Consider the following 17,634-nt stretch of genomic DNA (forward strand, 5'->3'; position numbering starts at 1 on the left):
AGGCTTTGTGTACATTTCTAGAATAACCTTGGCCAGGGCCCAACAAACTAGAATCACTAGATTACACTTTTGAAATCTACTTTCATGCCTACTTCTGAAGCTCTCTGCACAAATAGTCTAAAATGGCAATCCAGAAGGGTTTTTCCTAACTGACGGTACACAAAACAGATGTTCCCCCAGTCACTATCCATCCTGGTCACCCGCTGCCCTTCATCCTTTACCCTTCTTCACAGCAAGGACCACTGCCTGCCTCTGGCACAGTGTACATACACACTTGCCCTCTAGCTTCCCACTAAAATGCAGGACCCTGCAAAAGCAAGAGCATCCTTGATATCTCAAATTGTACCTGTAACATCAGTGGTGTTCAATGGTCGAGCCCTTCACAAGGGTTTGAACACTGCCACAGCAGCCTGAGCTCGTCTACAGATGAACGTGTGTGGACACTCACCTGACACTTCACAAGGATGTCGAAGAAGTCTTCGTCAGGCTCCTTCTTGTCATTTGTCATCAGGCGCTCAAGTACAGACTGATTGTTGGCTTTTGTCAGACGGAGCCCTGGCAAATTACTGAAACTGGCCCTCTGGTCATCCAGACGGCGGCTCTGTGAGCTGGCAAGAAGATCTAAAAACTCGTCTGTGTTGGGGGACACCACAGAGACCGACGGCGCTGTGGACGGGTGGGAAAGGAACAACACGGGACTGTTACGTGCTGAGACACCTGTGCGCACGCTGCTCTTCTCCACCCTGCTCTCCTGCAGGGCACCACCGCTCCTGTGACCTGTCCCAGCAGGGTGGGAAGGGTGGGTTCCCAAGTGCTTCAGATGTACTCAGATCTCTCCCTTTTTTAAATGTAGTCCTCACCCAAAAATAACAGGTATGGGGCTGGATTTCAGAAGGTGAACAAATGGTGGTGGTCTTTCCTTATATAGTTTCATCTAATGTCTCTTGTTTTGTTTCCTCCCATGTCTGGATGGGAATCATTTAGTGAACTAAAGACTTAAAAGACCGGCCAATTCCCCCACCCCCCCCACCCCCAGACATGGTTTCTATATTTGTAGCCCTGGCTGTCCTGAAATTTACTCTGTAAATCAGGCTGGCCTCCAACTCAGAGAGTTGCCTTCCTCTGCCTCCCAAGTGCTGGGACCAAAGGTATACACCACCACCACCTGGTTGAGAGTGGCCAATCTTAGTCTATGGTAGAAGCCATCTTTTAGTAGAGAAATACAACAATATAAGTAATGTATTTTAGACTTCTAAATTTCAGATGAAATGTATGCCTTATTATTTGTATGTAATATATAAATAACTACCTTGTATGTGTGTGGTGCTGCAGATGAAGGACCCACTATTTGCTAGACAAATGCTCTACCGCTTAGCAGTGGCCTTTTTCTCTTGAGTCGGGGTTTCCCTATCTAACAGCCCTGCTGGCTTTGAATTCACTTTAATACTCCTGTCTCAGTGCCATGTGCTAGGATTATGGGATCTTTTACTGAAAGGACAGTACCAAAGACAACTATTAAAACAGGAAAAGCATGCATGATGGTCATCTGTGATCCCCGCACTTGGGAGGGAAGCAGGAGGATCAGGAATTCAAAGCCAGCCTTGGCTATGCCTTAGAGAAACAAGATGGCTTACCTTTCGTCATCTTGGGGGTGGTAGAGGAAGCTGCCGTGGATGCTGTGCGACAGTGTTCTTGTAAGGAGCACCTCTGGTCGTCCATCCTGTTGCTTTGAAACCGCCTCAGTAAGTCAAAGAATCCTTCATCTCCAACAGTGTCTGCACTGATTTTCTAAAACAAAAAAATGTAATATGCTTCATGATTTCTCCTTTATCCTGAGGTCATCTGTGAACAAGTCATGATGTAATCAAATGCAAAAGGGAAAGATTAAAAACAAAAAGAATTCAGTGGCAATGTTGGTAATAAAATGCCCCATACTGACCCCACGAGAATCACTTTTAATTCCTGTATTTCTTAGGCCAAAGTAATATATCTAAAGCTTGGCTTGGACATCACAACTATGATCCTAGCTTCTTACAAACTGAGGCAGGAAGAGCACAAAGTTCAAGGCCAAGTCTGGCTAACTTGGTGAGTGTCCCAAATAACACTCTGCAGAAGTTCTGGAGATGTAGCTGTAGCTCAGTGGTGGATTACACAGTTTGTTTGAGGCCCTAGATTTAATCTCCACTGCAAGAAAAAAACACCTCAGTCTCCAGAGGAATGCTAGAGATGTGCAGTCATGTCAATTGGTGGTGGGGATACACCTGAGAAATACAGACCTAGGTGAGTGTAGGAACCCACTGCATGCTTAGGCTATGTGATACAGTGTAGACTGCCTGTATGCATGTGGTCTTGTCAGAATGAAATGTCACCCTGCTGCTGTATTAGCAACACAGAGGCACCCAGGCTCAATGACTCCACAACAGAATTTAAGTAAATTAGTTTTTGTAAACTAACTGGAAAAGCATAGATATTTTCCTAACGTAACAATCTCCAAGGTTTTTTCCCATATGGGAACACCAGTGCTAGGGATCCAATGCATAAACCCTCAGGAAACCGTCCCTCCCCCTCCAAAGTCCTTTTATTAAGGATTGAAGACCTGGAAAAAAACTTCAATTAAGTGTTTGAGGGAAGAAAGGGGCCTTTTATTCAGAGTGCTCCAAACCTGAATGGTGCATGTAATGTCTAATGCAAGCAATTGATTTTCCTAAGTATTACACTAACATCAAAATCACAGTACACACAAAATGTTACAGGTCTAAGAAGGGAGTAAGTAAGTCAGCTAAAGTCTCGTGCATCTGTATTGGCTCTTTTAAAAATGAACGGACACTTTTGGAGATGCTTTATACTGATAAATACAGTTCTAAAGGTTTGTTTATAGGACAATGGACTGAAAGGTAGAGGTGGGTTCCATGGGCTTCTGTTCCACCACATCTAGTGCTATAAAACTAATTCATTAAAAAAGAAAGCCGGGCGGTGGTGGTGCATGCTTTTAATGGCAGCACTCAGGAGGCAGAGGCAGGTGGATCTCTGCGAGTTCAAGTCCAGCCTGGCCTACAGAGTGAGATCCAGGACAGACACCAAAACTACAGAAACCCTGTCTCAAAAAACAAAACAAAACAAAAACCCCGAATATCTGAATCAGTTTGTTCTGACTTCACATGTGTTTGTCTTACTAACAACAGTACAATAGTACTTTTGCAACAGTCCCTTAAAATAGTAATAATCGCTGTCCAAAACAATGGAGCAATTTACTATGACCAGAGCAGGTCCCAGCTAAGAACTAAAGAAGACTGCGAGAGACACATTCTTTGACTAGTACATATTTTACCCGTTTATCCCAGTCTGGTGTGAGTCAGGAAAACTAAGAATTACAACTGGGCACTTAGGCTATAACTCTGACTGATACCTTCGGAGGGTCTGGACCGCGGTGGTCCATAGAGTTGCTGGCGTCCTGGAGAACTTTAGTGGTGGAGCTGCTTTTGTACTTCTTGCCCTTTAGTCTGTTGACAAACAGGAGCTTTGCAGAAGGTTTGGCGATCAGAGGCTTCTGTTTAGCGAGAATCTCGCTGTTCCAGTTTGGTACCTATGGATGGTAAGTGGAAAGCAAGCCATGAGAAACCCCGCCTTCATGGTTACTCTCGGCGTGGGAGAGTCAGATCCTTGGGTGGCTTTGCGTTGTTACTGTGTTTTGCTTTTAGACAAAGGGTCTCATTAGGTAGCAGTACTGGAACTCACTTTGGCCCTGTGAGCCTTCTGCCTCAGCTTCACAAATATCATTTAATGAATCCATTCAACAAATTCGACAGCATGTATCAAATGCAGACTGTGAATGCTTTTATGAACATAAGAGTAAGAAAACAAAGCCGGGCGGTGGTGGCGCACGCCTTTAATCCCAGCACTCGGGAGGCAGAGGCAGGCGGATCTCTGTGAGTTCGAGGCCAGCCTGGTCTCCAAAGCGAGTTCCAGGAAAGGCGCAAAGCTACACAGAGAAACCCTGTCTCGAAAAACCAAAAAAAAAAAAAAAAAAAAAAAAAAGAGTAAGAAAACAAAGTTTACCCAAGTCCTTTAAAAATACATTTTGAATGGTCAGAGAAGACAAAGTAGTATTCTGGATGTAAATTACATAAAATTCTGTTACAGCCAGAAACTTGTGAGTATATGTAGAATTTTTAATTAAAAATTAGTATCTAAAGTTTATATAAGTAATTTGTTGATAAAACTAGTGATTTCACTAATATGAAATAAATTCTCAGTAGACAAAATCACACACATACCCCCCCTGGTAATTTTTTTTTAAATAACTGATTCCTCTAAGAGATAGAGTGGGTGGGGTGAGAAGGGAAGGGAGGGGAACTGATTGGTATGTAAAATGAAAAAAAATTTTAATTAAAAAAAAAGCTGATCCCCCTAGAACTACTTTTAAATTACATTTATTGACTGTGTGTGTCACAGCACACAAGGAGAGGACACAGGACCCTTGCGGGAGTCTGTCCCTAGGCTGTGAGGCTGAGTGGTAAGCACCTTTATCCCAGGAGCCATCTCCCAGGCCCACATTTTGAAACATCTTGTTCAAATTTTAAAAAAAATCTTAGATCTGGACTTTTAGAGGCTAGTTATTTGAAAAGTATCAATATTTTAAAAACCATATGCTAGTTTTAACAGAAGAGCATTTAAGGGAATGCAAAGACGAACTTTGGTTTTCACACACATTGCCCATGCTGGCCTCAGCCAGCTAAGGTTACAGGTGCGTGCTACCATGCCCAGCTGAAAGATGTTCTTCATGCACGAAGCTTGTTAGAAAACAGCATCTATAATATTCAAATGAATACTGGACAGTTATTAATATCTGAGGTTACTACTGGGATAGGAGATTACTGATTCTTTTGATTTCTTCTAATTTTCTAAAGTTGCTATAATGAATCTATTTTATAAGAAAGTACTTTATAATCCTGAGAGGATGAGGAGAAAGGAATGTAGGAGCCAGAGGAGTCAAGGACACCATGGGAAGACTCACTAACTCGGGCTGGCAGAGACTGAACCGACAACCAGAGCCTGCATGAGACCGACCTAGGCACTCTGCATACATGTTACAGTTGTGAGCTTGGGCCTCTGTGGCACTCCTGACAGTGGGAGCAGGGGCTGTCTCTGAATCTTTTACTCGATTTTGGGACCCTACTCCTCATACTGGGTCACCTTGCCCAGCCTTAACACATGGGGAGGTGCTTAGTCTTACTGCAACTGGATATGCCATGTTTTGTTGATACTCAAGGGAGACCTGCCCTTTCCTGGATGGAGACAGGAGTGGATTGGGGAGTGGGAGGAGGGATGAGGGTGAGGGGCTGGGAGGGGAGGATTGGGTGTGTGTGTGTGTGCTTCAGCCAGGATGTAAAATAAATAGAATTAAAAAAAAAAAAGAAAGTACTCTATATAATACAAAGCAACAAAGGTCTATTCAACAATGTAAATTAAGCTGAATCAAAGTGGAAATAGCCTTGATTTGTCTTCCAATAACAGCTTCCAATCATAATCTCTTCTCTGCATCTACTGTCAGAAACAAAAACAAACATGCTGGGCGGTGGTGGTGCACACCTTTAATCCCAGCACTGGGGAGGCAGAAGCAGGTGGATCTCTGTGAGTTCAAGGCCAGCCTGGTCTAGAGTGAGTTCTAGGACAACCAGGGCTACACAGAGAAACCCTGTCTCAAAACACAAACACAAACACAGCATCTCAAATAAAAGGCACTTCAGCTAAAAGGTGGAAAAGCTCCACGGGGCGGGGAAAAGGGTTCTGCAGTACAAGTACTTGATGCTTTGAGTCTCAGAACCACACAAAAAGAAAAAGTCAGTAATCCCAGAGCTCCCCATGGAGGAGCGGGAGGAGGGTGAACACATGAAAATCAGCCAGAGGCTTGTGGACCGGCTGGCTAGCTTGGGCTACTCTGTGCAGAAGAGAGCGGGAGGGAAAGAGGGCGGAGCAGGGGAGACACCGTCTCAGAAGGCAAGGTGGGGGCTGGGAAGGGGCCCAGCAGGTAAAGGTGCTTGCTGCCAAGGCTGATGGCCTGAGTTCGATCCCGGGGACCCACATGATGGAGGGAGGGGACCGACTCATACAGGCCGTCTTCTGGCTTCTACTGACCACCGCTGGCACACACCAACGTTCTGTTAAGAGGTGCAAGAGCAAGTTGTTCCCTGACGTCCACACGTGCAGCCTGGGAACGCACGAGCACACACCTGTTCACGCACAGCTCTGCAGTGATGCTGTTATGTAAGTGAATGACGAGAGGTATCGTTCTTGCTTTTAATCTACCTGGTATCCTTTCAATTAAAAATATTTTTTTACACAAGACAAAATGTTCAAACAGTTTAAAATAGCCTATAAAATATTTCTAGCCTATCCCAGGCACTTTTAGAAGCAGCTACTGTAACTTTTGCTATGTACTTTTCCAGAAATGCTGCACGCACCTACAAAGAATACATATGCATTTATCTTTATTAGCACACGACAGCATGCTCTTCTCATTCCTTCTGCACTGGACTTTTTCTGGTTCTAGTTAAAAACACATCTTTAAGCGATCTCCACATAGGACAAGCCTAACCTCTTCCACTTAAAAGTTACTGAAATACGGTTACAGTTCATGGAAATTTAAACATAGGCCTGCCAACCTTTTCTGGTGTTAACTTCATAAGTTCCATATTTTCCATACTGTGTCTTCGTCCCAGCTTGGAGCGTGTACCTTTGTAAAAAAAACAAATGCATTCAAGTAAACCAGGGAGCCCTTCAGAACACAAACTTAGCATCGCCTCTTGATTCCATTCTAACATCCGATTCACAAACCCTCATGGAAGGAACATCTGAAAAGAGTAGATATTTTCCACACTACATAAAAATAGACAGTCCCTCCACAACGTTCTGATGTCAGAAGCCACATGTTGGTTGCAAGCTAACCACTGGCTACCAACATTACCCCTTGATTTAGAAAAGGCATTTTGTAATGAATGGCTTATACTCTCTACATAGCCTCAAAGAAACCCACAGACATTGTGGTCTAAGTGAATAAAATCATGGGAAAGCTGTAGGCCTTCAGTTTTGAGAGAATTAAAAATAACACTCCAGTTCCACACAGTTTTTCCCAGGTTTCCTATTTCCAGACAGGTTCCCTGCCAGTCAGGAGACAAGTCAAATAAAAGCAAAGTGTCTCAAAAACATCTTTCGATCATATTGCTAAATATTAAGTACAGAATTTCTATAACCAAACAATCCTTTAAAAATTCAGTAGTATTTTTTTTAAAGATTTATTTTACGTGCATGGATGTCTTGTCTGCATGTATGTCTGCACCACGTACATGTCTGGTGCCCCAAAAGTCCAGAAAAGGGGTGTCTGGTTCCCCTGGAACTACAGATGGAGTTACAGACAGTTGTGAGCCACCATGTGGGTGCTGGAAACTGAACCCAGGTCCTCTGGAAGAGCAGCCAGTCCTCTTAACCAATGAGCCGTCTCTCCAGCCCCTAAGCAGAATTTTTTAAAGAATAATATACCTAGACATGGCACTGCATGTTAGCCTCACTCAGATAGATGGCTGAGTATGGAGGATCAAAATTCAAAGCCAGTCTACACAACAAGACCTTGTTTAAAACAAACAAACCCACTACCAAGAACAAAAGGGCATAATACAAAGCACAGCTGACACCTCCCATCCGGCTTTAAAATATGAACACCACAGACACCTGTCTGGGTAAGCCCCCTGTACATACATTTGCCATTGCATTCTTTCTTCCCCGGGGCTAGAGATCTACCCGAGGCCTCACCAGTGCTTCCGAGGCGCCCTAGCACTGAGCCACGCCCTTCCACAGACTTGGTTTTTTTGGTTTTGGTTTTTTCGAGACAGGGTTTTTCTGTGAAGCCCAGGCTGGCCTCAAACTCACAGAGATCCGCCTGCCTCTGCCTCCCGAGTGCTGGGATTAAAGGCGTGTGCCACCACCCAGCAAGGCATATTAAATGCATTCTTGACTTATGAAAATTTCAACTTAGGATGGGCTCATGGTAGAGGGTGTAACCCCATCAAAAGATGGGGACAACTCTAAGTATTCATGTTTCCTAGAGGGAAGACTTAATTACTAACCTAATTTCTTTATGATTTGTTATGTTTCTAGAAACTGGTATTTCTCCTAGGCTTTGAAACAGATTGTTCTAAAATTATACTAAACCTTTCACTTTCAATCTGTACATCTAGTTTGTATGTCCCCTTCTCTTTTTAAATTTCTCTTTATGTAAAATAATCTTGTAGATTTGCTTACCTTTTCAGAACCAAATTTTAACTTTAAAGAAAATCTCCATTGCATTTTGTCTTAATACACACATACATGTACATACAAAAGATTAAAAAATTATTTTAAACACAAATTTTGCTAAAGAACCAATATAAGTCACATGCCACAAGAATGGAAATACAAAGGCGTGAGGAGATGGTTCAGTGCATTTATTGTTTCTGCCGAGGGACCTGGACTCAGTTCCCACATCCACATGGCCACATGGTGGCTCACAACCATCTGTAACTCCAGTTCCAGGGGCCCAGTGTCCTCTTCTGGAGTCCTCAGTCACCAGGCACACATGTGGGCAAACACACACATGCATGCAAAACATCCAAATACATAAAATAAAAATTTTAATTGAAATACTAATTTTCACTGTAACTTCTAAGTTATATTTAATCTTATTTAAGAATTCCTTCCTCAATCTATAAGTTACTTAGAAGTATGCTTTTAAGTTTTCAAATGGATGCTCTATATTTGTGTGTGTGTGTGTGTGTGTGTGTGTGTGTGTGTGTGTGTGTGTGTGTGTGTGTGTACACGTGTGTAGTAGTACGTGGGGCTCGGTGCTTGTGCATGCTATGAGCATGTGTTCTATCACTAAGCCACATCACAATGCTCTTTAGTTTTCAGGTTGGCATCACTGAGTTGCCCAGCTTGGCCTTCGACTGCCCTTTCAGTGGTGGGAATTACAGGCGTGTGTCACTAGGTCCAGACCTCTATGCTACTTTCTCGATACTAATTTCCATCTTAATTGCCCTGTGTTGAGGACAGGCTATCTATGAGATACAGATCCTCTGAAATTTTTATTCGCTTTATTGGGTTAGCCTTATGGTTAAATACTGACTACAAGCTGTGAAGTGATCAGCATTCATATTTCATAAAATCTGTGTTTTCCATTTCTTAAAGATTTTAATTTCATGTGTCTGCATATGTGTGCTGTATGTACCTGTGAGTACAGGTACCCTCAGAGGCCAGAAGAGGGCGGGCGCTGTATGTCATGCAGGTGCTGGTAATGGAAGCAGGGTCTTCTGGAAGAACAGCCAGTACTTTAAATGCTGAGCCATTTCCAGCCCCAAGAATTTTTCTGCCATTCTAAAAGGTTCTATTGAAGGCACTGAACTAGAACATGGAGTAGAAGGAAAAAGGATAAAATCTGTTCCAATGATAGATGGGAAGAGCGACAGAGGGAAAGAGAGGGTAGAGGAGGTTCAGGGACCGAGCCCCGGGCATGGCAGAGGTGCTGGATGGAGGGCGGGAGAGAGGAGAGAGCGTTGTGAGTGGACAGCCAGGGTGTGTAACCTGAAGTGCAGAGGGGGAGCTCAGGGGGAGTGGTCAGCTACAGGAAATACTGCCCAGGAAGCAAGCAAAAGCAAACCACGGTTAAAGCCCGGGTGAGTTTATTTGGGAAAACACAGGTCCCCAGTGACCTCGACAGGAGGTGTTAGCTGCCCTGACGCTCCAGTGAATGGGTTCCGGGGACATGAGGAGGTGAAGGAGACACTAGCATGGGTCTGTAGCTAGAGGAGCTCATGAGGACACATGACACTTTTGAAAGATGAGGATTCCTACAATATACCGATTTACAAGTTAAACACGGGCAAACTTTATCCAATTACAATTACCAGTTACCGAGCACAATTGCAATTTATTACACACCCCACACTTTAGACTCTGATGAACTGCTCTTTGGATATCCTAAGGTCATGAGTACAGATCTGCTGTCACCTTCCTCTCGGAGTTTAGAGGGAAACTCCAGTGACAAAGCTAATTTTTTTCCACTGGCTTTCAAGTTTGAAATATTCATGCCAATGTTCTTCAGACCAAGAATCTCTTTTTTCACTTTTGTGTATGGGTGTTTTGCCTGCACATATGTCTGTGTGCCGCTTTTCTGCCCGGTGCTGAGGGGCAGAGCAGGGCATCAGATCCCCTGGAACTAGGGTGACAGTTGTGAGCCGCCATGTCAGTCAGTGCTGGGACTCAAACCCAGGGCCTCTGGAGGAGCAGCCAGCGCTCTAACCACTGAGCTGTCTCTCCAGCCCTCAACTGTGAGTGTAAGTGTAGCTAGAGTTTTCCTGTCTTGCCCACAGGACAAATCTTTGTCACCCGCCAGTCCCACAGCCACTCAGACCCAACCAAGTAAACACAGAGACTTATATTGCATACAAACTGTATGGCTGTGGCAGGCTTCTCGCTAACTGTTCTTATAGCTTAAATTAATCCATTTCCATAAATCTATACCTTGCCACATGGCTGGTGGCTTACCGGCGTCTTCACATGCTGCTGGTCATGGTGGTGGCTGGCGGTGTCTCTCTCTCAGCCTTCTGCTTCCCAGTATTCTTCTCTCTCCTTGTCCCACCTACTTCCTGCCTGGCCACTGGCCAATCAGTGTTTTATTTATTGACCAATCAGAGCAACAGATTTGACATACAGACCATCCCACAGCAGTGTAAGCTTGGGAACACATGTATTTTTTAAACTACATTGATTGATTGATTGTTGGGGTGGGGTGTGCATGTGCCATAGTACTCATGGAGGTCGGAGGACAACTTTAGGAGTTGGTTCTTTCTACCATGTGGGTTCTGGGGCTTGAACTCTGGTCATAAGGCCCGTCAGCAAATACTTTACCCATTGAACCATGGTAGAAGATTTCCTGAGGTTTTTGATTTAAAGAAAGAGACAACCATCCCAAGCTGTTTCATCAGAAGTGAAATGGGGGAGAAAAAGAACTCACTAAAAATCAGATATATTATAAATACGTGAAATATAAAGGCATAGACGAAATGTTTTCATTCTAGCATCTTCATATCTATAGATTTCTGAAGTAACCTACAGGTTAATTTAACAGCATTTGAGTATTTTTTTAACCAAAGAAACTGATTATACCTTCAGCATTCCTACGTTCACAGTAAGAGTTATAAAATGCTGTGTTCCGTGTTCACGGGTTAACTGAACTGTGTGAACCACAGAAGCAGGAGAAGTTATCTTCTGTCACACTCTCTGAGGTCAGCAGACACACTTCCTTAGCACTTTAAAGAGCCTTTCTTTTCCCAAGTGCGAAGTAAATCGTAAGCGTGAGAATTCAGGGTTTTAAAGCTGCTACTCACCATGTAAGCTGCCGTCGAGTTCAATGTTTTCAGACATCATGGAGTTATTTGTGCTGTAGCTCAGACCAAGAACCATCTGCAGGTCTGAGAGGTTCAGCCGCGCTGTCAGTTCGCCGCTTTTGTCCCCAACCTATAACCACGAGTGTTTCTATGTTAGAGCGACACAGACAAGTGGTCAACATCGGTTCAGTGTGTGTGTTTGTGCCTGTGTGTGTATGTGTGCCTGTGTGTGTGCCTGTTTGTGTGCCTGTGTGTGTATGTGTGCCTGTGTGTGTGCCTGTTTGTGTGCCTGTGTGTGTATGTGTGCCTGTGTGTGTATATGTGTGCCTGTGTGTGTGTATGTGTGCCTGTGTGTGTATGTGTGCCTGTGTGTATGCCTGTGCCTGTGTGTGTGTGTGCCTGTGTGTGTGTATGCCTGTGTGTGTGTATGTGTGCCTGTGTGTGTGTATGTGTGCCTGTGTGTGTGTATGTGTGCCTGTGTGTGTGTATGCCTGTGTGTGTGTGTGTATGTGTGCCTGTGTGTGTATGTGTGCCTGTGTGTGTGCCTGTGCCTGTGTGTGTGTGTGTGCCTGTGTGTGTATGCCTGTGTGTGTGTATGTGTGCCTGTGTGTGTGTATGTGTGCCTGTGTGTGTATGTGTGCCTGTGTGTGTGTATGCCTGTGTGTGTGTATGTGTGCCTGTGTGTGTGTGTGTGTGTGTGTGTGTGTGCATGCGCACATGAACAATTCCCAAGGTATCTATTACCATTCCAATTTCACATACGAGGGAAATGAAGCTCAGAAAAGATATCTAAGCTCAAATAGCCATTGGGTGTAACAAGAGCCAGACCTTGGTTCTCAGTATCAACTTTTTCTTTAAAAACCACGATATTTCTCTACTGGGAACGAGGGTAAGAAGATGGAGTATTTTGATCACACCCTATTCCCACATGCCTCAGCTCATCTTATTGCCCCCCCGCCCCCAGATCAGGGCAATACAGTCCTCTATGTGCTCACACAGCTATATGAATGCTCTGGAAAAACACGCTACTCCATCACTGATTTGTAAATGACAACGGGATGGGCAGTGATTTCTTTAGCTTCATACCTCTCTGGAAATTTCCAAGTGCTTTTCGGCAAAATGCATTGCTTGATCATGATTTCCTAGAGCTGTGTATGCATTTCCTAAACTCCAACATGCTCTTCCTTCACCAATTCTAAAATATAATTAAAAATTAACATGCAGTGATCTGGAACGAGGCCCTTGTACAGAATAAATGCAACCAAGCGATAATTAAAGGTTTTTAAAGCATGCTTTGGATTTACTTAACCTTTCAGATATAGCAATGAGGAGTCTAGACAGAAAGATGGGAATACTAAGTACCAAACTCAAAGTCAGATATTAAAACATGGAAACAGTCTTTAAAAATATGCAGTAGCCAGACCTTGAATCCCAGCACTTGGGAGGCATAGGCAAAAAGCCGGAATTCAGTAATTCACCTGCAGTTAACTTAGGAACGGTGTGACGTACCTATCTTTGAGCTCCTGAGCAATTGCTAAGTGCTTCAGATGGTAATCGATGGCCTTCTCGTAGTCCTGAAGCAGAGTGTATGTGTTCCCAAGGCTGTAGCAAGACTGAGCTTCCACGGCTCTGTCTTTAAGCTGCCGAGCCAGCAACAGCGTCTTCCTAAGAGAAAGCAATTCACATAATGCCCATGTTTAATGTTGGTTCTACGAATCATAGCACTGACGTTTTTCATCTCTGTTGCTTTCTGCTGCTTTTTAAATAAGTCTGTTTGAAAGTCCAATATATTTTCCCATTGTTCTAGAAAAAGTGAAAAGATGCTTTGAAGTGTAAAAAAACGGATTCAGACTTTGAGTCCTAATAGCTCCCCAAAATACAGGAGGGCTGAAGCATGAGATCCAATGCCTCTAGAGAGCAGAAATACTTCAGATATTTAGAAGCTCTCTCCCTTTGTGCTGACAATAACCCACATGTTCAGGGAACGGCTGTCTTGTGCATATGTGTGTGTGCATGCGCATCACGTGGAGGCCCAGAGTTGATATCAGTCTGCTGTCTTCCTCACTGTTCTCTGTTTTTTGAGTCAGGGTCTCTCACTGACCTGGCCAGGCTGGCTGCCCGGCAAGCCTGGGGATCTTTCTGTCTCTGCATCTCTACTCCCAGCACTTGGGGTTACAGGTAACACCACTGTGCCTACCTCTTCAGGTGGGGGCTGGGCCAACTCAAGTCCTCATATTTGTCCGGCAAGTACCTTGCCCGAGAAGCCATCTCCCTAACTCCAGCCTCTGTCTTTAATCCTACCGTCACCTTTCCCTTCTGTCAACATTTAGAGTGTCTAGGGAAAGTCCCTAGATGTAGGCTTATAGTCACTGATTCATACAAAATGCCCATCACTTCATTGAACCTTCCCAAAGTCTACCTAACACATGCAGCGCTGTCAGCAAGAAGTTAGTGTAAGAGGTTAGAGCAGGGGCCGGGGCAGCGCTGCTGGTTCCGACCCTGCCGTTGCTAGCTGTGTGTTGAGGGCAAGCTACTCAAGCCCTCTGTCCGTTTCTCATATATATAACGGATGGGAGAAGTACTCACAAGACTTCTGGGAAGGTGGAGACGAATCCGTATGTCTATAAACTGTATCAGTGCTTAAACCTACAGATTGATAATTTGGGCTTAATAATCTAAATGACCCTTTTCCATAATTTCTGCCAACAGCACAATTACTTCATACCACCCATAACTACTTAAAAATTAAAATATGGTAATAAGACGGGTCTTTTCAAGAACACAAATTACAAGTTCTACACAGAATGATGCTAACACCAGAGCTGCCACCCTGAGAGTTTCCTGCCTACTCTAACGGACAGGTCCTCGTGGGCATTTCTGAGACTTCAGCAACTGCCTTCAGACCCCACAGTATAGCTGCTTCTGCTCCACCATTATTCTGTGTGTAGCTGATTTATAAATGATCAGAAATCTATCCAGAACCAAATTCAATTACTTAGTTCTGTTTGCCAAGGCACCGCTTTGTATCCTGCAAAGTATGGGTCACACACTTTAACATGGGCCTGAAGACAGTTCTGAAGGTGAGTTCCAAAAGCACCACTAACCTGTGTCTTTGGAACACAGGTTAAATTTCTGAGTTCTAGCCTGCTTGCTGCAGGGGAGCGAGCCATTACAGTGAACTCATACTTCTTTGTCAAAAAGCCACCAACCAATTTGTAACACAACTTTTCAATATTTAGCACAGGCACAACATTTAATTCTGTATTCTTTGTTTAAAATTATATGAAACTTGACAGTTAAAATAAAAATGTATATCATACTCATCACCATGACATATTAGGAGGAAATTTCATATCTAGCTAATTCAGTGGTTCTCAACTTGTGGGTCATGACCCCTTTGGAGGTTGAATGACCATTTCACAGGGATTACATATATCCTGCATATCAGATATTTACATTACAACTCATAACAGTAGCACAATTATAGTTATGAAATAGCAATGAAAAATTGTATGATTAGGGGTCACCACAACAATGAGGAACTGTATTAAAGGGTCACAGCACTAGGAAGGTTGAGAAACAATGAGCTAATCAATAATCAACCAATAAATATTAACCACGCACAGGTAGAAGTTTAAAGAAAGACAGCACCGTTTAATGTTTTAGATGGACCGAAGCAACTCAGTTTTTCTTTTCTCTGTTTTTAGACAGGTCTCGCTGTGGACCTCAGACTGGCCTGAAACTCACTTTGTTGACCAGGTAGACATCAAATTCAGAGAGATTTGCTTGCCTACACCTCCTGAGTGCTGGGATTAAGGGCGTGTGCCACACACGCCAACTTTTCTTTGTCAAGTAACAGATATAGAGAAAGTTTACTAAGGGAAAGGTACTCCTAAGGACGGGCTGGACGAGTGACCCGGGAAAGGCATACACCAAGAGCCGCACCGTTTCTGTTGCTGTTTTGATGACAAACTATCTGAATTCTGAATACAGGAACCTCCAAAGTGTCAGCGCAAATCAAGCCCTGTGCTCTTGGTTCAGTCTGAGTGAGTGTTCGAAGCACGCTAAGCGCAGAAAACCCTCAACAGTCTAACGGGACAGAGCAGACAACCTGAAGCAGGTTAGACCTGCCGCTCTGTTTCCAGGATACCGATGGGCTACAGGGCTCCTGACACAGGAGCAGGTTAGACCCGCCACCCTCTGTTTCCAGGACACCGATGGGCTACAGGGCTCCTGACACAGGAGCAGGTTAGACCCGCCACCCTCTGTTTCCAGGACACCGATGGGCTACAGGGCTCCTGACACAGGAGCAGGTTAGACCCGCCACCCTCTGTTTCCAGGACACTGATGGGCTACAGGGCTCCTGACACAGGAGCCCAAGCGGGCAATGCTGCAGGCAGAGGAACAGAGCCTCAGCGTTCGCGGAGTCGATGCTGGACAGAAGGGAGGGAAACCTTTTGCTAAGGGCTGAGGTAAGAGGGAAAATTCCATGATCACTGGTGGAGACTAAGACCTATTTTTTTTTTAACTTTAGTACTCTTCAGACAAGACCTAGTTTTGTTACCAAACGTTCTTTTGGCCTCTCTTACAACTCATAATTGGGTGAGATAAAGCACATACCCACACATACCCTACATGCTGAACAGGTTTATACAGGACTTTAGAAGATTAGAACTTTAAACAAAACATTTTAAAGATAAAAAGTAATAAAAAAAACACTAAGGACGTCATACTGCTGCTGTTGTAGTAGGTAAAGGCTACATTTGATGATGCAGGCCTGCGATGACAGCGCTCAGGAGGCAGAGACAGGAGGATTGCAAATTCAAGGCCACCAGGTGAGACTCCCAGGAAAAAAATAACACTTGAGGACGATGTTTCCTGAGCACTGTGTACCGACCGGGTAAGTGAACACATCCTTTCACCCAGTTCTCACGACACCCCCAAATCCAGATCCTGCTGCCTACCACAGATGACGAGACAGGCCTGGGAGCCTAGGCCCTGACACTGGCGCACACCCAGTGACACCCCCGGTGAGACCAACGAGTCTCACCCCCAAAGCCAATGTGCTCTTCCAGGATGCACAGTTACTCATTTTACATTTACCCACGGAAGTGTCTGACTAACCGGTAGTATTCGGAAGCGGTTTCGAATTCTCCCAGGAATATGTACGCATTTCCCAGGTTGCTGTACGCTCTCCTTTCAGCTGCCTTATCTCCAAACTCTTTTGCGATGAGGAGACGCTGGAACAGAAAAACTTCATCAGACACAGAGAACCAAAGACCGTCCGATCGCGGCCCTCCACCCCGACGGAGGAAACGCTCTGGCTCCGAGGCCTTCTGCTTACCTGCTCGTGAGCTATAACCGCGTCCCTGAAGTTGCCGAGGAGGTAGTGTGTGTTGCCAAGATTCCCAAAGGCTCGTCCTTGGGCGGCTCGGTCACCTAGAGCAGTTACCAACGACAGGTTTTCCCTAATGATGACAAAAAGGGACGAGACTGTTAAGTTTAGGGGAAAGTTCTTAGTTGATTGACAGACAGAATTTCTCTTTTTCATAGCTGGGGATTTAAACCCAGGACCTAGCGCATCTAGGCCAGTGCTGGCCACTGAGCTATACTCCCAGCCCCAGAGTTTTTTTTTGTATCAGAAAAAAAGTCAGCATATAGTTACAGTGGCAAAATCTTAGAGGTACATTCTGAGGTGGGCAGTAATGAAATACTGGAATTCTTTATTCACTGGAACATCTGGTCTTTACTCAGAGTCAGCAAGAGATGAGCTTGGAGCCCCATAGCCAGGCAATAGTACTGGCCAAACACTAAATTTACCCCAAACTAAGCACTGCTATTTCTTGCTTTCACCACTAAGGGGCACTGGTCTGCAGTTGAAGCGAAACTGCAGTTTTCCGGCACTGCAGTACCATTTAAACGACTGTTTCCAATGGTTAGTTTTCCCGTTAGCCTATCATTTTTCCAGCTTTTGTTTTAGGTTTTTGGTTTTGTTAAAGACAGGATCTCACTGCGCCATCCTGGAACTCAGAATGTGGACTTTGAAACTGGTAGGGCCGGCGTGTGCTACCACAGTCAGTTGACCAGCTCACGAGTCCTACCTCTTTTTTGTTTGTTTTGTTGTTGTGTTCCAAGAGGGTTTCTCTGTGCAGCCCTGGCTGCCCTGGAACTCACTCTGTAGACCAGGCTGGCCTTGAACTCACAGAGATCTACCTGCCTC

The 17,634-nt window shown here is 44.5% G+C and overlaps 1 protein-coding gene across 7 annotated transcripts in view; it reads right to left on the minus strand.

Annotated features, from left to right (window-relative positions):
* Positions 1 to 17,634, minus strand: part of Gpsm2 (G protein signaling modulator 2) — a 58,955-nt gene that overhangs the window by 991 nt on the left and 40,330 nt on the right. For all 7 annotated transcript variants that reach the window (XM_042279741.2, XM_076574833.1, XM_015998131.3 and 4 more), the window contains 9 exons: positions 16,759 to 16,882; positions 16,539 to 16,654; positions 12,924 to 13,079; positions 12,501 to 12,609; positions 11,415 to 11,544; positions 6,663 to 6,733; positions 3,407 to 3,583; positions 1,635 to 1,788; positions 449 to 666 (listed from right to left, as the gene is read on the minus strand). In XM_042279741.2, coding sequence (XP_042135675.1) covers positions 449 to 666; positions 1,635 to 1,788; positions 3,407 to 3,583; positions 6,663 to 6,733; positions 11,415 to 11,544; positions 12,501 to 12,609; positions 12,924 to 13,079; positions 16,539 to 16,654; positions 16,759 to 16,882 — 1,255 coding nt within the window. The remainder of the gene's footprint in view (positions 1 to 448; positions 667 to 1,634; positions 1,789 to 3,406; positions 3,584 to 6,662; positions 6,734 to 11,414; positions 11,545 to 12,500; positions 12,610 to 12,923; positions 13,080 to 16,538; positions 16,655 to 16,758; positions 16,883 to 17,634) is intronic.

This window comes from Peromyscus maniculatus, chromosome 6, assembly GCF_049852395.1.
Source record: "Peromyscus maniculatus bairdii isolate BWxNUB_F1_BW_parent chromosome 6, HU_Pman_BW_mat_3.1, whole genome shotgun sequence".
Classification (NCBI taxonomy): domain Eukaryota; kingdom Metazoa; phylum Chordata; class Mammalia; order Rodentia; family Cricetidae; genus Peromyscus; species Peromyscus maniculatus.